The sequence below is a fragment of the Centropristis striata genome, chromosome 4 (assembly GCF_030273125.1).
Source record: "Centropristis striata isolate RG_2023a ecotype Rhode Island chromosome 4, C.striata_1.0, whole genome shotgun sequence".
Taxonomy (NCBI): domain Eukaryota; kingdom Metazoa; phylum Chordata; class Actinopteri; order Perciformes; family Serranidae; genus Centropristis; species Centropristis striata.
The window spans coordinates 33,027,789-33,050,195 of record NC_081520.1 but is presented as its reverse complement, the minus strand read 5'-3'; the positions used below and the strand labels follow the sequence as shown (position 1 = coordinate 33,050,195).

At 38.4% G+C, this 22,407-nt stretch overlaps 1 protein-coding gene across 1 annotated transcript in view; it reads right to left on the bottom strand.

Annotated features, from left to right (window-relative positions):
- Positions 1–501: 501 nt before the first annotated feature.
- Positions 502–22,407, bottom strand: part of pid1 (phosphotyrosine interaction domain containing 1) — a 44,008-nt gene continuing 22,102 nt past the window's right edge. The window contains exon 3 of the mRNA XM_059331382.1: positions 502–3,200. Coding sequence (XP_059187365.1) covers positions 2,700–3,200 — 501 coding nt within the window. The 3' untranslated portion in view covers positions 502–2,699. The remainder of the gene's footprint in view (positions 3,201–22,407) is intronic.

The window sequence follows — 22,407 nt, the reverse complement described above, 5'->3', positions numbered from 1 at the left end:
AAACCTGAAACGTGCTTGGAAATACCATAAAGTTATGTTTATGAGTGTGTTCAGGGCACTTGTGACCACACGCAGCAGAGGAGTGATGGTGCTAGAAGTGTGAGACGCTCAAACCTGGTCACAGTATTTCAACCCCACCTACACTTCCGCAGAGCATGAATAGCCTTTGTGTTTGATTATGGCTTTAAGTCCAAACATTTCTTCAAACCAAAACAGATTTCATACCCTGAAAAGTTTAAGGAAAGTTTCCAGTGTGTGTGTGGTTATGCTTTACATCTGTCCTGGCAGCCTGTCAGAGCATCATCTGGTTACCCGTTCTGTTTGTTCTGAAACTGAACATGCTTTGTTATTTATCCTCCCACATGCAGCCGCAACAGGGAATCCAGCGAGTTTAAATCAAGCAGAGTTTAAAGAATAGAAACTTCTTTTAGACAAGATCTGGTGACAGAGAAGAGTGAGACATGAGATGTCCAAAAACAGACCACACCGTCACACGCTCGGTCTTGGTAAATACTTTATATGCAATTGTTTCTTGATCTTTGCAAACACTGTATAGAAAACACTTAAGGTAACATTTTTCAAACATTTAAAGCGTGTCTGAGCTTTCAGACAGACATGACACAGTAATCTACAGCTTTATAAACATTCTCCCCCCCCTCTGGCCTGTCCATACACACCCCTCACTACACTTAACCCACCACATACAATCCCTTCCAAACACACACACACACACACACACACACACACGCACACACAGCCACCGCTATCAGGCTCTCCACTTATTATTCACAGTAGGCTTTATAACACTGTTTCTGTATCGTATGATGGTTCTCAACATTTTTTTTATTATTATTTAAAATAGCTATCAACATTTATGCTGTAATATTTGGAAAGTGATACATTTGTATTTACAGAAGCTTATTGAGCAAGATTCAAATACAATGTGTGTGTACATATGTATAATCGTATGTAGGTGTGTATATTTGTGTGTTGACCAGAGCCACCTGATCGTTCTGTTCGAGTCACTGACTATTTCCACTGATAGCGTCCAGTCTGTTCCATACAGTCCAGTTAAAAAAAGAAGAAGAAAGTGGCGTGGAGCTCGGAGTTTTTGGCCCACAATCGATGCCTCGATGCAGCAGGGCAGCAGAGCGGAGTGAACCTGCTCACTGGCTGTCCCTTACAGCTTGTCTGTGATAGCATGAGATTATTATGGGAGACTGAAGTGACCGGATGGTGTGAGGCGCTCACAGCACGTTGGACTCGTCATACATTCAGCAGAGGCCAGGAGGTGTCGGTCGTTATCGTGGACGGCTGTGTTCTCAGGGTCCTACAACCTCTGTGACTGGCACATTCAGACTCTCATGTTGTTCATTTCATACAAGATAAAAGTAAGAAAACGTGGCAAATGGTCACAGTACCATGTCTTGATTTTAAAACGCCTCTTTAAGCATCAAAAACGGATGCTTCCGGGGCGATGAGAAGTCTTCACTTCCAACTTATCGTTCGATAACCCCCCCACCACCAACCCCTAATCTTCTTCCTCTCTTTCACACACACAGAGATGCAAGCACTCACGTGTACATTCATATACACAAAGTACAGAAGTCAGCAAGTACATCTACACACACAAAAACAAAAAAACGTTGCACGCACACATGGCCACACAAACAAACAAACAAACAAACAAACAAACAGGGACCTGGGTAAGAGAGCAAACTAATGTGAGAGGAAAGTGAGGCACATAATCTGACAGGCAAAATCCAGCCTGAAATTTGGTATACTCAAAACAGAAGTGAATGATTAAGGTGTCGCAGACAGACCCAGGCTTTAAGCCCGGTGAGAACTTCTAAAATGTAACATCTATGTAGCACCTTTACCCTCCCAGGTGCCGTACTCTGAATCTTAAAGTACCTATTACTTATCCGCTGTAGCGGAGACAGCGGAGGAAGCTGTGGCTCCATCGTCCACATGATTAACAGCCATGCCGGCAAATAATTTCGGGGTCGGACTAAGGTACCGTAGTGATGATATGAATAGTGCTTAAAGGCTTAGCTTTTCTTTCACATCCTCATTTGCTATTACCAAGGTCGAAGGCATTGGAACAGAGATCCACATAATTAAACATTTAAAGAATTTATGTGCTCCAACAGTCTCATAAACTCTGGGTTGGGACCCAAAACAGGTCGCAGGCCTATTTCTGCTGGGTCCCTACATGGCAAGAGTAGCAATAGGTTGTCATGAGCTGGGGTCAGAAGAACAGGGACTAAACTTTGTTATATCCTGGGTGAAAAAGCTTAAGAACCACAAACAGAGTCTCTGCTGAGTGCAGGAGTGACAGTGGTTTGGAAATGGAGACGGAAGTGTCGAGTCAATCTCTTGAGGGTGTTTACAGCGGTGCTTGGAAAAACCCTGTGGGTCTTTGAGGGCCATTTATTCAAAGTGGCAGCACTTTGCTATCCCTGTATGTAAATGTAGGTCTTTTGAAACTCCATTTTCGTCTACCTTCCCTTTACAGTATTTAAAAGCTACTTCTTTATCCTGGGCGTGTTGGTTCGCAGGGTCGGTTAATTTTGTTCCAAATCGATGACAGAATGAGATAGTAGGGGGAGAATGAGAGAGAGCAGATAATCTGTCCATCCTTCCAGTCACCCCTTGCTTTGTCAGGATGGGGATCAGGAGTTTAGGCGAGTTTCAGTTCAACCGTCATCCGGGGTCGAGTCTTCGGGGGTGGATGAGTCCTCAGCAAAGTCGTCCGACGAGCCGCTCTTGTGGATGCGACCGTCGCTGCGCATGCTGTGGAAAGTCTTGCGGAAGGCCTCCATCATCGAGTGCGCCAGCTTCTTGGCCTCCAGCTTGCTCTCGCACTCCACGGCGTGGCAGTCCATCTGGAAGGACAGGTCGTCGTTGATCTCCCGGTAGATCCAGGCGAACACGTTGGGTCTGACGCTGTGGTCGGCTGTGCAATAAGCGATCCGCGCCACCTGGTATGTGTCCATGGTTACTGAGGCCTCGCCGTGCTCGTCCAGGTGGTGAAGGCGCACCTGGAAGGGCCGGATCTCCAGCAGTGAATTGCCTTCGGGGCAGATGCCCTGCTGCTGGGAGAGGTCGCGGCGATCCACCAGACCCACCACCGCCGACTCTGTGCAGCCAGACAGGAACTGGGTCCCAGAGATAGTCACCTTACCCAGGTAGGCCACCTGTAGGAGGACACATACAGACACTATTAGACTGATCCTTTCAACAATGCCACCTTAATACCAACATAAATATGCAGGTTGCTACAAATGCACCACTTTGACTTGCAGTTAAAAGAATACAAGTGACCTGACCTCCAGATTAGTTAGTACAGGTGCATCTCAATAAATTAGAATATCATAGAAAGTCAGTAATTCAATTCAAAAAGTGGAAATAACACATTATATAGATCCATTACACACAGAATGAAACATTTCTCAATTCTTAGAAAGTCTTCATTTATTTAATTTCTTCTAATTATAATGATAATGGCTTACATTTAATGAAGACCTAAAATTCAGTGTCTCAAAAAAAAACGACAAATTTTAAAAGTATGTTTAATATGGAAATGTTGGCCTCTGAAAAGTATGTCCATCTGTATGACTCAGTACTTGGTTGGGGTTTTTTGACTTGAACTACTGGAAATGGACTTTTCCATTATATTCTAATTTATTGAGATGCACCTGTAAATATAGAAACCCACATTCACCAATGAACCTTGAACCTGTCTGCCGGTTCACCAAGATGCTCTAGATGCCGAGTCACTGCCATGATACATAACAGCTGTTATCAGAGTTAAAATCACTACAAAAATGTCTATCTTTATGAAGAGTGGAGCCATTTCCTTTTAAAATCAGCCAGGTGGTCATTAATTCCATGTTCATGTACATCTGTACATCAAAACTGGGCTGCGTTAAGTCTCTCTGTAGTGGTGATGAGAGGCTTTTCTAATTTTCTGTGGTAACTGTGCTGACATGCTGAAGGATGTGTGTGGGCTATTTCCCAAAGAAAGAAAAAAACATGTTGAGCTGTGGCTGCAACAAGGACCATAGAATACCATAGTAATGACACTGCATACCAGCAGAGCGATAGACTGAGGAGATGGAGAGGGATAGGAGGAGAGAGAGAGTTAAGAAGTGAACAAAGCTGGAGTTTTCTATGGGAATGTGGCCAATTGGAGAGCGGTCCAGGAATAATGGCTGACTTGTGCGCTTTCTCTACATGGTGTTCTTTATAGCTTTATAAAAATACACAGAGGAGGAGCCTGTTACGAGTCAAACACTCACATAGTTTTCACTCCTGTCTGTGTTTATACTGGGGCAGGGGAATACTCCTGTCTCTCAAGAGTTCATTACAGCTGGCTTACATGCAGCACACATGGCTGAAGATAACATGAGCGAATGTGTGAATACTAAAAGGAGAGATGTGTATCATATAACAGTCTGGAACATTTATGGAAGATTTGGCTTGCATTCACGGCTCAATGCACATCTGTCAATGTCGAGCCAGTCTGTGGTTTCGATAACACTATTCCCTTTAGAAATGTAAGCAAACTATTACCTTTAGGCCTTACATTTTATTATCTGACAACAGCAAAAGGTCCCTCAACAGATACCAATGCCAGACTGATATCAAGCACAAGAAAATGACACAAAGCAGGAAGAGGCCCAGGTCCTGTTTTATGCAACATGTGATCTGACTGCCTCTCTTCTTTCACAAGTTTTGTTTAGTCTGCAACCGTCAGGTCTACCTGCCCTCATTCTCTGCTATGATTTTCACTGAATGGGATCTTTCAGACTTAGCATGTAGAACAGTCAGCCAGTCACTCAGAGCTGCCTCTCTGTGAGACAGACAGTTAGATCTTATGTAAGGCAGGTGGAGCATTTACCATAGAGCTGCAGAATGTAAAAACCGATGCAGGCACCAGTATCTCTGGTAAGGTACGCTTAAATGAAAGTAAAATGCAGTGCCTTGCCAAGTATTTTAGAAAATGACGCATTCCACAAAGCTGTGGAGCCAACAACTGTTTTTCAAATCTAAAAACACACGCACACAAACCCTTAATTACTAACACATACATGTACAGAAGAGGACTGGGACCAGGTAGGAAAATCTGCTTTTATATAATTTATTTGAATTTTTTCGACATACAGTCATCAAAAAATGATTAGACCACCTTTGTTTTCTTCACTTTATTGTTAACTTTAATGCCTGGTACAACTAAAGGTACATTTGTTTGGACAAATATAATGATAACAACAAAAATAGCTTATAAGAGTTTAATTTAAGAGCTGATATCTAGACATTTTCCATGGTTTTCATGATAATGATTTTGGTTATTATCAAGAAAATCATGGAAAATGTCTAGATAAATGCTATCTGCCCCATATATAAACAAACACTGGCATGCTACCACTGTGGTGGATTAGTCCCCCAAAAGCCCTGATTGCAGCACAACATTACATTGATTCCCAGTTTCATATAGGCAACAGTAAGAGATTCAGGAAGTGAAAGCAGCTGCCTCTTCATGCCTGGTTTTCATTAGCGGTGACCACAGGGGTGGGACATACAGCCTTTACACCCGATCCATCATTCACCCCAGTACCACAGGTCTGCAGGAGCAGCCTGGAGGCAGGGCGGTTTGCTCGTCGACCACACTGACACCCTCCCGCAGCCAAAAGGCGGTCAGTCACTCAGCCAGCCAACAAATCCAAAGACTATGCCAAGATACATCAACCATCCACAATGCACTGTTTGTATGTCAAACAGCAATAAAGAGTCATTGTGCACTTCTTTTCTCTGTCTCTCCTATTTTGATATCGAGTTACTTGTTTAAACTGCGATCATTTCTACTGATTGCTTGCTTCCTTGTTGAATGAAGGCTGGCTGCTTTGCCAGGGTTCATTTTCTTACAGCAGCTGGGAGGAGGCCAAAACACAAAAAGACAGTTAATGTTTTCCTTCAATCTATATATGTCTGCCCTACTGTCTCTGGTGTTAGAAAATCCGGAAGTGATTTAGTTAATGCCCCTGATTAAATAATGTTCACAACTTGGGAAAAAGAGCCAAGAGACCAAGAGAAGAGTTGCAGGCGCTTGATATTCAGACTGAATTAAGTCTGAGGTTGTCGTCTTTCTCTTCGGGAAAGATTACATTTTCCCAAACCAATCAATATTGACTGATGTATCTGCTATAGAAAGGTGGTTTTAAACTGTATAATCAGCACAGAAAGGTAGAAAGCTTCCTCTGATCATTCAAAGCATGTGTTAGGTGGTTTTGACAGTACTGAGTGGTTAGCACTGGCAATGGTTTTGACTATTTTGGCCTTAGGTTGCCAACATCGGCAACTTACGGTGGCCCTGCAACTTAAGAAAACACATGCAAATACACAAAACACAAGCAAATTGAGAAAACATCTTCATCAATTTGACAACACAAGTGCAGCATTTATAAATAACACTGCAAAGACCACAACACAACAGAAGTGTTTCGAAAAGACACTTAAAAGTGATGCACATGTCTGGACACGCTTGTGATATTATCATGTTATTTCAAGATAATGATATTTTCACATTATAACGTGATATATAGCATTAGCCCGCTAGCCTGTATCAATCACACTGCAGTTAAACAAATCAAATAAATGAATGATACACGTTTTAGTTGGTCTCTCTCAAAGGCACAGAGTTGGTCTTGGTCTTGCTAGAATGCTAATGCTAGCACGCTATCGATCGCCGACTAGCTAAGATTAGCTGCTAACGTTAGAATGCTATCGATCGGCCGGTAATGCTAGCACGCTATGATCGTTATATATATATACTATCATTATCATGAAATAACGTGAGAATATCACAAGCGTGTCCAGACGCGTGCATCACTTCTAAGTGTCCTCTGGAAACACTTCTGTTGTGTTGTGGTCTTTGCAGTGCGTTTTCTAAATGCTGCGCTTGTGTTGTCAAATTGATGAAGATGTTTTCTCAGTTTGCTTGTGTTTTCTGTATTTGCTTTTGTTTTCTTAAGTTGCAGTGCTGTGAGCTCTCAGGGCCACTGTAACTGCTTTTTAACATATACAGAAATAGGGACAGCGAACAGCAAAGTGTGCCGCCCAAAACAAATAATATAATATGAGAGGATGGAAAAGTTGTAGTGCTATCATATGAGCAACCCACAATGAAAGACTTCATTGCTGAAGGGGCAGTGGATCTGTGGTGGGAATCAGCACAGAGGTGGCGTAAACAGATGAACAAGCAACCGGTGACCTTCTGGATTCCTTTTTGAGAATTAAAGTTAGTGTTGAGACGAGTTAAGGAAGGAAAAACTGAAGAGGGAAGATGGTGGCAAGATGAGGGCAGCAGGGGAAAAAAAACACCAAAATTGTCTTCAGTAGCTTTGGGGTGGAGTCCAAAATAAAAAGGTAGTCCTTCGATACAAGACAAAACACACTAATCTGAGTGGGCACATTTGTTCAGTTTGAACTGTTTTTGCTTAATGTTAAACATAACTTTCCAGACAAGCACGACAACTAAATAAACTAGTATAAAACAGTTATGTGTGTATGTGTGTGTGAGCTGGAGGGAAAGATAAGTGAGGAGTGTGTGAGGTGAGGAGGTCACCAGACTGAGCAAACATGAGTTTGTTTCCTCAAGGATCAAAGCAAACATGCAGCTGAAGAGGAAATTGTTACATTGCTCAAGCAGAAAGATGAGGGACAGTAAGAAATATATATAAAGAATGCTATGTTCATATAAAAAAGAATAAGACTAAAAACAGATCAGGCCACTAAAATGCTGAAGTTGAATTTTTTTTTGGGTTTGCATTACTTGCAATACTGCACTGATATTTTTCCTTCAGGGCTAAAACAACACTGAACCCATTTACACCTGGTATTAACCTGCGGTCTGTAGTAAACATAGCAACAGTATACTGCCTTACGCAGCCTAACTGCAGTAACTACATTTTGGTCGAAATTGAGTTATAACTAAAAATGAACTCCTTGATGTCTGTTTTATCTTATGACAAAGTTTTAGATTTCAATTTTGCTTTATTTCAGAGAAATAATTATAAAGAAATTGCAGTAACTACAAAATTCAACTCAAAACCAAGCAGTAATTGCACTTACCACGGTCTGCTTTCTATATATATATATACTAATTTAAACATAAAAATAACAGAAATTATAAGTTTATTTGAAAGCGAAATTATTATCTAGATACTGATTAAGTAAAAAAGTTAGATTAAATTATATTAAGACGAAAATATAACATTTCTTTATAATATTAAGTCTAAAATATGCACATCTTTTTATAGAGTTGTTAAACACTTTTAAATACACTGATAACAAAATCAATTTGAAAAAGTTTATTCACTGAAAACTAAATATAAAAGCTGAAAGAACTGCACTGCACTGTTTTTGCATTACTATTAGAACCTTTTACAGCAATGCTGTAACTATGGTTTTGGGGTCAAAGGTCAAATAAATCATCATGATTTTTTAGCATAAAAATGACATCATCAATACATGTAGAAAAAAGTGTCATATCATTCATCTACATATAACCCATTTGGCTGGCCAGTTAAAACACATTTAAAAAATTTAAAGCAGTTTTTCTCAGTTTTACCTTTTGCGTAGTTACCGCAGTTAGGCTTTGTAGGGCAGTACACAAAAAGTTAAAGGACTCATTAACTCACAGACACACTGAATGTGAAACTGAATGTTTATTAGGTTTGCCTGCTGATTAATGGCGAGAGAAAAATGTGAACAGGTTAAACTATTATGCCAAATAAGAACGGGTATATTGCCGTCATCCCAGAAATAAACATTAAAATGTATTTGTAGTTGTCATGTGGAAATTCTGATAGACTTGACACAAATAACATCTCTGGCTGGTGGTTGCTGTGCATTAATTTGCTGAAGGAAGCAAAGCTTGGTGTATCCAATCTATGTAGAACACTGAAACTATTTGGCCGTTGGGCAAAACCAACATCCCTGTTGGCAGAAATATCACTGTTAGAATATTGGACATAAACTAGAGAATTGTGCTGCCTGGAGCCACGAAGGCACTCATTAGTGCTGTAAAACTAGACAGGTGCCACTGGAATACACACATTTACGATTTCGCCTCCAAGCAGTGGTGGAAAGTAACTAAGTATATTTATTCAAGTACTGTACTTAAGTACAATTTTAAGGTACTTGTACTTTACTTGAGTATTTTTCATTTTATGTAACTTAATACTTCTACTCCACTACATTTTGAGGAAAATATTGTACTTTTTACTCCACTACATTTAGCTGACAGCTTTAGTTACTTTTCAAGTCAAGATTTAACATAAAAAACATGATACATTTAAAGTCATGAGACATTTAAAAAAAAATTAAAACTCATAAAAGTATTAAATATTTAAAATGAGCCCTATCTTTACAAAATTAAAATGCTGCTTACATAAATGCATCAGTACAAATAATCTAATAATATATTTGGAATATATATAAAACAATCTGAGTGGGTTCATTCTGCATAACAAGTACTTTTACTTTTGATACTTGATTTTGTTGCTGATACTTGTGTACTTTTACTTCAGTAAGTTTTGAATGCAGGACTTTTACTTGTAGTGGAGTAATTTCACAGTGTGGTATTAGTACTTTTACTTAAATAAGGGATCTGAATACTTTTTCCACCACTGTCTCCAAATGAGAATCATAGAAGACAAATGACAATAATTTCTGTTTTTGTTGAGAAGTTGCCTTCTTAACTGAAAATGCAAAAAAACAACAACAACAACAACAGACAGTTGGGACCCTCGCAGGATAATTGAAGCTAGGATAAACTTGTCCAGTTCCACTCGACATTATTTAGTCAGTTAGACCACATACAACTTGTACAAAATGCTGCTGCACGTCTTTTAACTGGCACAAGAAAGTATGAGCACATTTCACCTGTTTTAGCTTCACTGCACTGGCTGCCCGTTCATTTTAGGATTCATTTTAAAATTATTTTATTTGCTTTTAAAGCTTTGAATGGTCTTGCTTTTTGTTTTTATTTGTATACATGCATATTTTATTTTGTGCAGGCAGTACATTTTACATTTTATTTTATTTATTTTTTTATCCCATTTTTAACTTTTATTTTATATCTATATCTATTTTATGTTATTGCATCGTACTGTTCTATTGTTTACTACATCTCTTTGTATTGTGTTATCTATTTATTGTTTGTGCAGCACTTTGGAAACCTTGTGTTTGCTAAAATTGTGCTATATAAATAAAGTGGATTGGATTGGATTGGATTGGATACAAGTAAAGGAAACCTTACAAATGCAGTGTTCATGCTATCTATTGCCAAAAGGAAATCCGCCACGCTTAACATGAGTTGCTGTCAGGAAGTTTCAGACTTGGCTTAGTAAGTGACCGACTGGACAGTCCTTCACATGGTTTTCTAGCTTTTCAGCAACAATCAGAGCTGTTGAAACCAAAAGGTTTAATGTGTGAAAATGAAGGCGCCATGGGGCATTCACGTTGGGAACCAATTAAAACACAGGCGGGCACAGGTAGCACTTCCTCCCCAACAGGATCTATTAAAAGTCTGTGCATAGCAGAGACACTCTGTGTTTACCTTGATTACTGCAAATACCTGCCAATTTTGTGAATGAGGGATATTTTTAATTTGCAGAGAATACACATGGAAACAGTAAAGTTCCCACTACCTCCAAGAAAAAAAAAATCCTTTCAGACCGAGCCACAAAGTTGAAAGGCAGATAATCTGGCAGACAACAACAGTAATATGGCCAAGCAGACATGACACATAATAAGGAATCCGTCTCAAAATGGAGAAGTTGCTTTGATACTTCCTTCTAAAAAAAAAACCCTTCCTTTCTTAAAAATAAAGTTCAGACTTGAAACCAAACCCTCCGACAGAATAATACTGGAAAAAACATTATTATAGCCTGAGCTGTACAGTTTATTGTCTAAATCTTGTTTTGATATGAGGGCAGAAATAATAATTAACATGATAGTTATTGAATGAAAAAAAAAGAAATAGAATTATGTCAAATTGAGTACTCTATTGGTATCGATAAGGACGTACTGGTATAGACATTGTGAAAATTGCCCTAAAAAATATGGAAAGAAGCCATAAGAAATGTGGACAATCATATTCAAATTAAAAGCACACATTTTTATCTAGCATCTGACTCAAGCAGCATTTGATTGCAAACAGAAGCATCAGGGGTTCTGTGCACAATCTGTGTGTCTGGAAACTACACTGTAAAAAAAAATCGGTTTAATTTACGGTAAAATGCCAGCAGCTGTGGTTGCCAGAACTTCACCGGAAAAAATTACAGCGAGTGGATTTTCTACTGTAAATTTAAATGTAAATATCAGCAAAAACTGTAATTTAAACTGAAAAGTCCCTTTATTTTTAGGGTAATTGTGTCCTTGTGGCAATCATTTTACATGAAAATGTTATATTTTTAAAATAAAACTGCATGTTTTCTACAGTTTTTCAAAAGTTTTGTACTATTCCTTGTTTTATGGTAATTAAAAGTGTCTATTACAGTGATATGCAATTTTTAATTTTATGCCCTATTTCTCATGCAATTTGACAGTGTTTTACTGTAATTTCTACAAACACTTTTTACAGTGTAGAAAACTGCAGAGGTGGACCTGTGACAAGTTAGTGACTGACTTTTAACAGCTACAGTGTGTGTATGAGGGCTTTTTCCAAGGGAACAAATCATTAGTTATGATTGGAACAATGAAGAGACACACTGACTCAAATCATCGTAAATCCTGCAGACCGAGAGGAGTCGTGATTCAGGTTGGACTCACTGACGGTGCAGAAATGAGCTGCTGTCAGGATCTCCGAGCCAAACTACAGACGCCTGCATGAGTCAGTGTTTGTGCAGCGCGTGGAGCAAACCACTCGAGCTCCAGCTTCCTACACATCAAGCTCCGGGTAAAAATTGATACATCAATCTATCCATCCCAGACCAGAACACATCTGCTGTTCTCCGCTCTGGCAGCCTGCTCACCAGTCGTCTCAGTGCTGGCAAGTCAGGCAGGCAGCTTAAATCATTCCAGAGATCTACAGAGTCCTCCCCTTTGTTTCAACTTTCCATGTGTTTCTCTTCTTTCTCCTGAAACTCTGTTGTCTTATCCTGCCTCCACTCTCCACTCTGTCTTTCACCCCCATCATCTGTTTCTCTCCCTCCCCCCCTTCACCTCTCCTCTATCCTCACATTCCCTCCTACAGCTCGCTCTTAACATTACTGTACTGCCAAACAGAAAATATTGATTCCATATGAAGCGATACGGAGACAGAAATAAAGATCAGTTACAGGAACGACGGCCTTGGGGGCTGCAAGGAAGGAATGCTACGAAGAGAAATGGAGCAAACACTGACAGAACAACAGACAGACAGACAGGCAGATAGACAGACAGACAGACAGACAGACAGGCAGACAGGCAGACAGACAGACAGACAGACAGACAGACAGACAGACAGACAGACAGACAGACAGACAGGCGGACAGACAGGCAGACAGACAGACAGACAGTGGTGGAATGTAACTAAGTACATTTACTCAAGAATTGTGCTTCAGTACAATTTTGAGGTACTTGTACTTTACTTGAGTATTTCCATTTTATGTAACTTTATACTTCTACTCCACTACATTTTTAGGCAAATATTGTACTTTTTACTCCACTACATTTAGCTGGCAGCTTTAGTTACTTTTTAGGTGAAGATTTAACACGAAAAACATGATCAATTTAAAGCGATTAGACATTTTTTTTTAATTAAACATCATAACAGTATATTAAGTAGTTAAAATGAGCCCTACCTTGAGTAAGTAAAAATGCTGCTTACACAAATGCAGCGATCATAATAATATAATAATATATATAACAATTTGAGTGGGTCCATTCTGCATAATGAGTACTTTTACCTTTGATAATATAAGTACATTTTGATCTTGATACTTTTGTACTTTTACTTCAGTAAGTTTTTTCAATACAGGACTTTTACTTGTAGTGGAATAATTTCACAGTGTGGTATCAGTACCTTTACTCAAGTAAGAGATCTGAATACTTTTTCCACTACTGCAGACAGGCAGGCTGAGGGAAGCTGAAATTCAAACTATTCAGTGGATTGCTGCTGCAGACAAGAAACTAGTGTATGGATATCTGCTCCGTAGGACAGAGACAAAAACAAAGAAATGGGGTGCAAGTGTTTGTAAGAGTGAGACAGAGAGGGGAGGAGCATGGTTAAACATTTGCATGTGTGGTGAGACATGTGGCCACCATTACTGAGTCTTGTTTATGGAGGACATTGTCCTATTCTATTCTCTCTCTCTTCTACATCACAAGACTGTATGGCCTGAGAGCTGAAGTCAAGGTTAGGTTTTGGTATCATTAGTACACTTGCCAGAACTTCACTGTAAAAATTACAGTGAGTGGGTTTTCTACTGTAAACTACTTAAATGAAAAGTCCCTTTTATTTTCAGGGTAATTGTGAAAATATGGTATTTCTCCATTAATTTTACATGAAAATTGTATTTGTGTTTCCTACAGTTTTTCAAAAGTTTTGTACTATTCCTTGATTTATGGTAATTAAACGTGTCTAATACGGCGATATGCAATTTTTAATTTCAAGCTCTATTTCTCATGCAAATGACAGTGTTTTACTGTAATTTCTACAAACATTTTTTACAGTGTAGCTTGTGTACTTGTAGTGTGAAAAGTTAAAAGATGGTTGAAATTTTGGGAAATAAGCTGAAGCTACTAGCCAGCAGCTAGCTAACTTAGCTTAGCACAAAGACTGGAAACAGCTTAAATTAAGAGCAGATATCTAGACATTTTCAATAGTTTTCTTGATAATAACCAAAATCATCAACAAGAAAACCATGGAAAATGTCTAGATATCAGCTCTTAAATTAAACTTTTATGAACTACTTTTGTTGTTATCATTTGTACTTGTCCAAACAAATGTACCTTTAGTTGTACCAGGCATTAACATGAAGAAGAAATTGAAGAAAACAAGGGTGGTTGTTTTTCATGACTGTATAGTACATAGCGTGTTCTTGGGGGTTATGAGTAGATATTGCAAGATTTTAAGGGCCAAAACAAAAAAGTTGTGAGCCGCTCTACTTCCTGAGGTCTGGCTCCATCGTGCATGCATAGAATTTATCGGAGAAACTGTGCAAATTCATAGAGCCCATGCTGGCTTATTAAATTCTCCTCTGCATGTTTACAACTCAGTAAAAGTCTCAACAACTATTACTTATTAAAAACATACAGTTAACTGCAGCACATTCATGTGGACACTGTCACTCTACCACCATTTCTTTTCAGCACTTTCTTTTAAGTAACAATGCTTTCGTGTTTATATGTGACAAATGAGGCGAACAGATTTTAACATTTAACATTTTTTGATGAATCACTTGCGAGGCAAACAATGCTGGAAAAACCACAATTTTGGCAAGACAAAGGAGAAACGTGACAGACGTGCGGGGAGAGAGAGACAGAGAGAGAGAAACATGTTGTAAAAAGGAGAGCAAGGCTGATAAAGGTGGGTGCATAGTATATGAAAAAAACCCACCCAACCCTAAAAAAAAACTAACAAAAGGTTTCTCAGCTGTTTTTGTAGTATTAGATGTCCTTAATAACATACTAAAATTTTACCAAAATCTGACCACTAGAAAGGTGTCATTTTCAAGGGGAAAGAAGCCACCAACACTAAGCAAAGCCATATGAGAAAAGAGAAATCTGCAATTACTGAAGGGAAACTGTAAGCGTCTGTGGTGTAAGGTGCTCATGCAGGACGGCTCACTGGAAATGCACAGATCTGTGAGGTTGTAAATGTAATAAATAATATGAGTAAAGCTAATAAAGTTCAATTAAATTTATGCATGTTACCATTTTCAGAATATATGTACTGCAGTGGCGGGCGGTGCATTTCACACTTAGGCCTTCAGTGATGTCCAACTTAGTCAATAAATACCTTTCATTTTGCCAGCATTTATAACACCAGGACTGGAGAGTAGTTAGAAACACACTTAAGCACTACTAGGCATTGCATCACCTCAGTTGTTTACAAAATGGGCTATTATCCGGCGCATTTTAAAAATCAACAATACCGCATTAGCAATTAAAACATATATGATATGCTACTGTCAAAACTTAAAAATAAAAGGGTCTTTAAAATGATCTTTCCAAAAAGTTTTATTAAATGAGTCCACAAAGAATATGCAAGCTTTAACAAGATTGTACAATAAATTGCAAAATCGCAGTTTAATATCAGAAAGACACTAACAAGACGGCGACAGCGACACAATAAACGAGTCTCTTTGTGAAAAAACTTTTTCATGTCAAAACGTGACATATCACAACTCTCTGTGACCTGTTGCTTTGAGTACAACCACACAGCTGCGCCAATGCGCCAGATTATTTACATACCGTTAACAGTCCCGGGTGTGACTCTGTTGATCTGCATAGCGCTGCCGTGGCTCAAACTAGTAAGTATCCATATCCAATCACAGGACGCGTAAATGTCACATTCAACGTGAGGCCAGCTAGAGGGCCTTACTGACACAACTCGTGATCTGATTGGCTATCGCAACTATCTATCAACTGTATTTGCCCGTTCACTTACAGTGCACAGACGCCCGCATTGTTGATTCTGAAGGCCCGGGCAGATTTCATACAGCCTGGCAACATAAGATAGCTGAATTCTGATTGGATAAAAACTCTAACCTAAAAACAACAGCACTGGAAGGAGCATAATATGACATGAGGAGAATATGAATACTTTTAGATATTTAGGGAAAGTAAATGAAAAATTAAATTAACCTTTATCATAATCATGATCATGATTTCTGGTTATGTTAGGCCAGCAGAGAAGGCCTTGCTGGCCCTGACGGCCCACCACTGATGTACTGTATATGACCTATATTAATGAGTTCGAAATTACGTCAATACATAATGCCAAAATGAACATATCTGTTAGATCAAATAATCATCGAGTGATATTCTCAATAGCTTTAAATGATTCTTTGACCCAGAAAATGTAGATTTTGACACCAAGATTGACCTTCTGAGTGGCTTGGAAGATATATTGGTTCTCATAGACTTTATATGGCAGCCAACCTAGATCCGCCATCTTGATGAAGTGGCTCCCATCAAAAATTGAAACGTGTGGTAATGGAGAGCATGTGGAAAAAATGTGGTGCTTTTGTCCAACGTGTTCCCTTTATTTAGCTCAGCCTCCTGACTAGAAGGAGTAATGGTCATTTTTAAGACCAGGTCATTTTGAAAATGAGGCATTTCTTGGAGTCAAAAATTGGTAAACTTTTAGTATGTTTTTAAGTAAGTTTTTAAGTAAGTTAAACCATATTTGCACCGGACTAATAAAAAGTAACTGAATGCAAAAAAAGGACAGAAGAAAGTGAGGGATACACAGGGGGAGACAGAAAAAACATCCGCAGCCCAGCAAGCCAGCCGGTGGGAAGAGAGAAGGGAACATCCTGGTCCACTCGCACACAGCACACACTGTCTGTGTGTCTGTCTGTGTCGGTATGAGTCTGTATTTGTGTGTAAGCACACAGGCATGCATATGTGTATGAGAGGTGCAGAGCTTGGGCAGCTGTTGCTGCTGGAGCCACAGCTGGTTCGGCTATCAACAGAGAAAAGGACCAGAGGGGATGAGAAGAAAAGAGGAGGAGGTTTGGGAAAAGATACTGGGAGGAATCAATGAGGAGAGACCCGTCCCTACGGAGAGGCCTTGGGAAGAAGAAGAAAGGGGGCTGAGATGACAGGAAGGGGGACTGAGAGCAGAACAAGGAGACAGTTGTCAAGGAGAGCAGTTTGGTCCTGTTGGATCAGGTCTTGGAACAGACTGTGATGTGAAGGGACAAACAGTCAGTTACACCTCTGAAACTTTCATCGTCTTAGCATCAGGCTTTTTCCCAGACGCTGATCCAAGGACACAGTGGAGCTGCAGACAAAACAAACAGCCTATCTCTCAATCTGGGTCTGTTTTTCTTTTTGCCCCCCCCCATGGTCACATTTTGTTCCAACCAGTTAAAGTTTGTGTTCTTTTCCAGATGGCACAAGATGAGATGTCGGTGTGAAATAACGATTGTAACTGTTCAAGCCTCAATAGCTGACTGTTTGGAAAGATGTCAGTTGTATCTGGCAGGGGTGATCTTGTGTTGTTTGCCAAAAGTAAGAAAAATATCTCATATAATCAGTGTCTGGAGGAAAACCTGTTACTTCCAAAAAGTCATCCTTTCAGATAATTGAGGAGAGAAGAAAGTTAGTATCAATAGCAAAATGACAAACTAATGCTGATGGACATTTCAGCTTATCAATGCATTCATAAGGCCTACTACAAGCTTATTTTAAAAGGAATATTACATAATTTAGGAAACGCACTCATTAATTTTCTTGAGAAAACTGATGTCACTCTCATGTTTGTACAGTAAATATGATGCTACAGTCAGTCAGTCAGTTAGCTTAGCACAAACACTGGAAACGGGTAGAAACAGCTATCCTGGCTCTGTCAAAAGGAAACAAAATCTGCCTACAAGCAACTTTAAAGTTTATTTGCTACAAAAACAGGAGTGTGAAAAGACTTACTTGGCCACAACAAAAATCTATTTTTCATTGAACCTACCCAAAAATTAAAAATCATGGATTTCAAAAAGATTTTTTTTTTAGGTAACTTAGAATAATGCCAACATTACATAGTTTTTCCTCCAGAGATTGCTTGCAAATTGATTTATTTCAACTTTAACATATCCCTCTTACTATGCGTGATAATTTGTAGATTTTTTCTATTTTTAAAAATGTGCGTGTTATAGACTAAAATCTACCAATATTCAATTTTTTTAATCTTATTATATAAAATATTCATATCTGCAAAGCATTGGCCTAAAAATTCAGCATCAGCAAGTCCAGTGATCCCAAACAGGGGTACTTGTACCCCATGGTTGTACTTTTGCAGGTGCTAGACGGCACTTGGAAAAATTCAAAGAAGAGATCAACAAATTTGACAAAAAGAAAATACGATTAGACTAAATATATATATATATATATATATATATATATATATATATATATATGTGTATGTTTATATATATATATATATATATATATATATATATATATATATATATATAAACATACACATACTAAATCAGCTGTAATACTTACAGTCACAGAAAAAATATTAGACTACCCCTTGTTTTCTTCACTTTTATTGTTTATTTTAATGCCTGGTACAACTAAAGGTACATTTGTTTGGACAAATATAATAACAAATAATAGCTCATAAGAGTTGCTGATATCAAGCCATTTTCCATGGTTTCCTTGATAATAACCAAAATCATTATCAAGAAAACCATGGAAAATGTCAAGATACCAGTTCTTAAATTAGACTCTTATGAGCTATTTTTGTTGTTATCATCATATTTGTCGAAACAAATTTAGATTTAGTTGTACCAGACAGTAAAATGAACAAGAAATTGAAGAAAATAATAGTTTAATAATAGTAATATAATAGTTTTTTCCATGACTGTATGTGGTGTTCATACGCTATATAAAGTGTGCCAGTAATTACCAAGTCTAAACGATTTGGTTAAAAGTACTGAATAAACAGTTCTGATGAATGGATGGATTAATGGCTAAAAATAATGAATTAATAAAAAAGGGAACCTCTGGCCTAGGCCTGTCACGATAATTACTGTATCGACTTATCGTTCAATATATAAAAATGGATACGATATTTTTTTTCTGGACTCAATATATAGTGTCGTTTACATGCGTGACTTTTTGTGCTTTTTTGTGTTTAAAGTAATGCAGCAAATGTTTGACAGGCAGTGCGAATTGCCGAAAAAAAACAATATTTTTCCTAAGCAGCCATTCCAGCTATTTATATGTTATTTTAATAAGAAAATAATATAATACATAATGATTATCTTATTGCAATGTTTTGTTAACAGAGCCTGAAAGTCTATTTTATTTGTTCTGGTTGTAGTTTATTTATTTAAGTTTTATATATCTAGGATATTTAAATATTTATTTTCCACATTTTAATTCCAATGTTTAATATTCAAGATTTAAAAATTAATTGCTGTGGAAAAGGATACTTATACTTATTATGCTCTAATATCATTATAAAACTAAAACAACATCGATACAACGATGCTATCGTTTATCGTGACAGTTCCTGGGAAAATATATCGTCCTAAAAAATGTGTTATCTTGACAGGCCTACTCTGGACTAGTCTCCGCTAAGCTCAATATTAAAAATGCTACAGCATGTTTATAGATTAAAAAAAAACAACTTTCCCCTTTCAGAGACGGAGGTTATCCTGGCGCTCTCTCCCTCAGTAGGCCCCTGTGTCTGGATCCCCCAACATGACTGGGAATCCACTGCTTGGGAATGCAGCATTCCTGAAGAGGTTGTTAACATTCCTCCAAACTTATTGAATCAGGACAGTGCAGCTGGCTCCGCTTGCCACAGCATGCAAAGATGGATGAGCTTGTGCTGTGTGTGTGTTTGCCTGTTTGTGTTGTGCGGTGTGAAGACGATGCTGTGTGTGTGTGTGTGTGTTTGTGTGTGTGTGTGTGTGTGTGTGTGTGTGTGTGTGTGTGTGAGTACAAAACAGAGCCTGAGTGTTTCGATGTAAGTCAAGACAGGAGCACCTCAGAGTATGAAAGAAGCTTTCACATTCCCAGCCCCTTCCATGCATATGGTAAGATCCTCCATACTCCAATGATGGTAATAAAATGTGTCTAAGCTTACACATTAACTTTTTCCACTTTAGTGTCACCGGTGTCAACTGGGGGAGTTGCCCTTTTTCAATTCCCGGCCACAAATATGGTCTCACCCACACAAATTTGTAATGCAAATACAAAAGGGGGGTATTAAAGACCTTTTCTCTACAAATACAGTAACTGCTGTTCCCATCAGGATCAGCCTACAGAGCAAGCTGTGGTTAGTCTAGTCCAGACAGAGAATGTTTTGTGCAACATTACGAAGATGTTTTAGAAGGCAGAGCATACATACTCACAGCAGAGACGTCATGTGTTTATTAGGCCATCGTGATTTAAGTCACACTAGTGTAAACACTTTTTTAGGCGGGTGCATATATGAAAAAAAACACAGAACCTTAAAAAAGTTGTAGTATTAGATGTCCTTAATAACATACTAATTTATAAATTTACCAAAATCTACCCACTAGAAAGGTGTCATTTATGTTATTTATATGTACCGTATATGACCTATATTAATGAGTTCGAAATTACATAAACACATGGCCAAAATGAACATATCTATTAGCAAATAATCATCTAGTGATATTCTCAATAGCTTTAAATCAGGCATGTCCAAACTATTTCACAAAGGGCCGTGTGGCTGCAGGTTTTCGTTTCAACCAAGCAAAAGCACACAGTTTGACCAATCAACTGTCTGGAGACTGAGATCAGTTGATTAACTGAGTCAAGTCTGGTGTGCTGCTGCTTGGTTGGAACGAAAACCTGCAGCCACACGGCCCTTTGTGGAATAGTTTGGACATGCCTGCTTTAAATGATTCACCCAGAAAATGTATATTTTGACACCACAGTGACCTTCTAAGTGGCTTGGAAGATTGGTTCTCATAGTTGTCATACTGTAATTTCCCAGCTTGGGATGAATAAAGTCTGTCTGTCTGTCTGTCTGTCTGTCTGTCTGTCTGTCTGTCTGTCTGTCTGTCTGTCTGTCTGTCTGTCTGTCTGTCTGTCTGTCTGTCTGTCTGTCTACCTACCTACCTACCTACCTACCTACCTACCTACCTACCTACCTATCTATCTATCTATCTATCTATCTATCTATCTATCTATCTATCTATCTATCTATCTATCTATCTATCTATCTATCTATCTATCTATCTATCTATAGATTTTATCTGGCTGCCATCTCTGATCCACAATCTTGATGAGGTGGCTTCCATCAAAAATTAAAACTTGGTGATAGAGAGCATGTGGAAAAAATGTGAAGCTTTTGTCCGGCGAGTTCCCTTTATTTAGCTCAGCTGCCTGACTAAAACAAGTAATGGTCATTTTAAAGACACAGTGAAAAATTGGTAAACTTTTAGTATGTTTTTTTTAGTACATCTGATACTACTGTAAACCACTGAGAAACCTTTTGTTAGATTTTTTTAGGGTTAAACCATATTTGCACCTGCCTATTTTAGTCGCACCGGGCAGATTCTAAGTTAGAAAAAAACGGTTTTCCTCTGGAGTCTGGTCAAAGAGAAGTTTACTCTGCCCAGGGGCTAAAATTAATAAAAACTTTTTTTAGATTGCTGACACCTATCAGAAAAAAGAGGAAGAGACAAAGACAGAAATGACAACTTAACTTTAGTACTTGGTCTCATTGTCCGGCATGTACAGTCTTTCATCTGGGAAGAGTTAAACAGCTTGGGTCAGTCAGTGGAAGCCCTGAACTGCTGCCCAGTCTGGCTCCTTCACTGACATATCACAGTGCCAGCAGAGACAACACACTATTTAACCTCAACCTGAATCCAGGCGGCCTTTCAACACCTCTCCCCTTCTAGTTTCCATAAAAACAAACAAAAATGATGCTTGCAGTACATACAAATAACAGACGTAAACAGTGCATGTCTAATGTTTGATTATCTTGTCATGTTTTATGTCAAGCTCACTTATTGCTCTACACCCCTAGATTGCTTTCTTGTAGTCTTCTACGACGGCATATTAGGGCCAAGTATGACAAAAAAAAAAAATATGGATCGGGGGGGGGGGGTAATATTTCAAGAAAAAATCGCAGATTTACAAGCTTAAAGTGGCAAATCTATGAGGAAAAAAAGTCACAGATCCTGCTACTTTTTTCTCGTAGGTTTGCGACTTTTTTCTCATAAATCTGCAACCTTTTTTGTCACAACTTTGCCCCTCTAAATTTTGTAAATCTGCACCTTTTTTTCTAGATTTGCCACTTAAATCTTGTAAATTTGCGATTTGTTTCTCGAAGCTGGGGAAGAGGACATTAAGTTATCAACCTCCTTGCATATCATTACAAAACAGTGGAGAAAAAAACGAAGCATGAGCTATCAGACGCCATTATGCATTTAATTTTGCAGGGCTGTTTTACTTGGAAAAGCAGGTTTAATTATAAGAGAGTTTTTAAATAAATAAATAAATAAATAAATACAGGCAAATATACCTCATGTCGCCATTTACAGGTGCATCTCAATAAATTACAATATCATAGAAAAGTTTATTTATGTCAGTAATTCAACTCAAAAAGTGGAAATAACACATTATATAGATCCATTACACACAGAATGAAACATTTCATGTTTGAATTTATTTAATTTCCTCTAATTATAATGA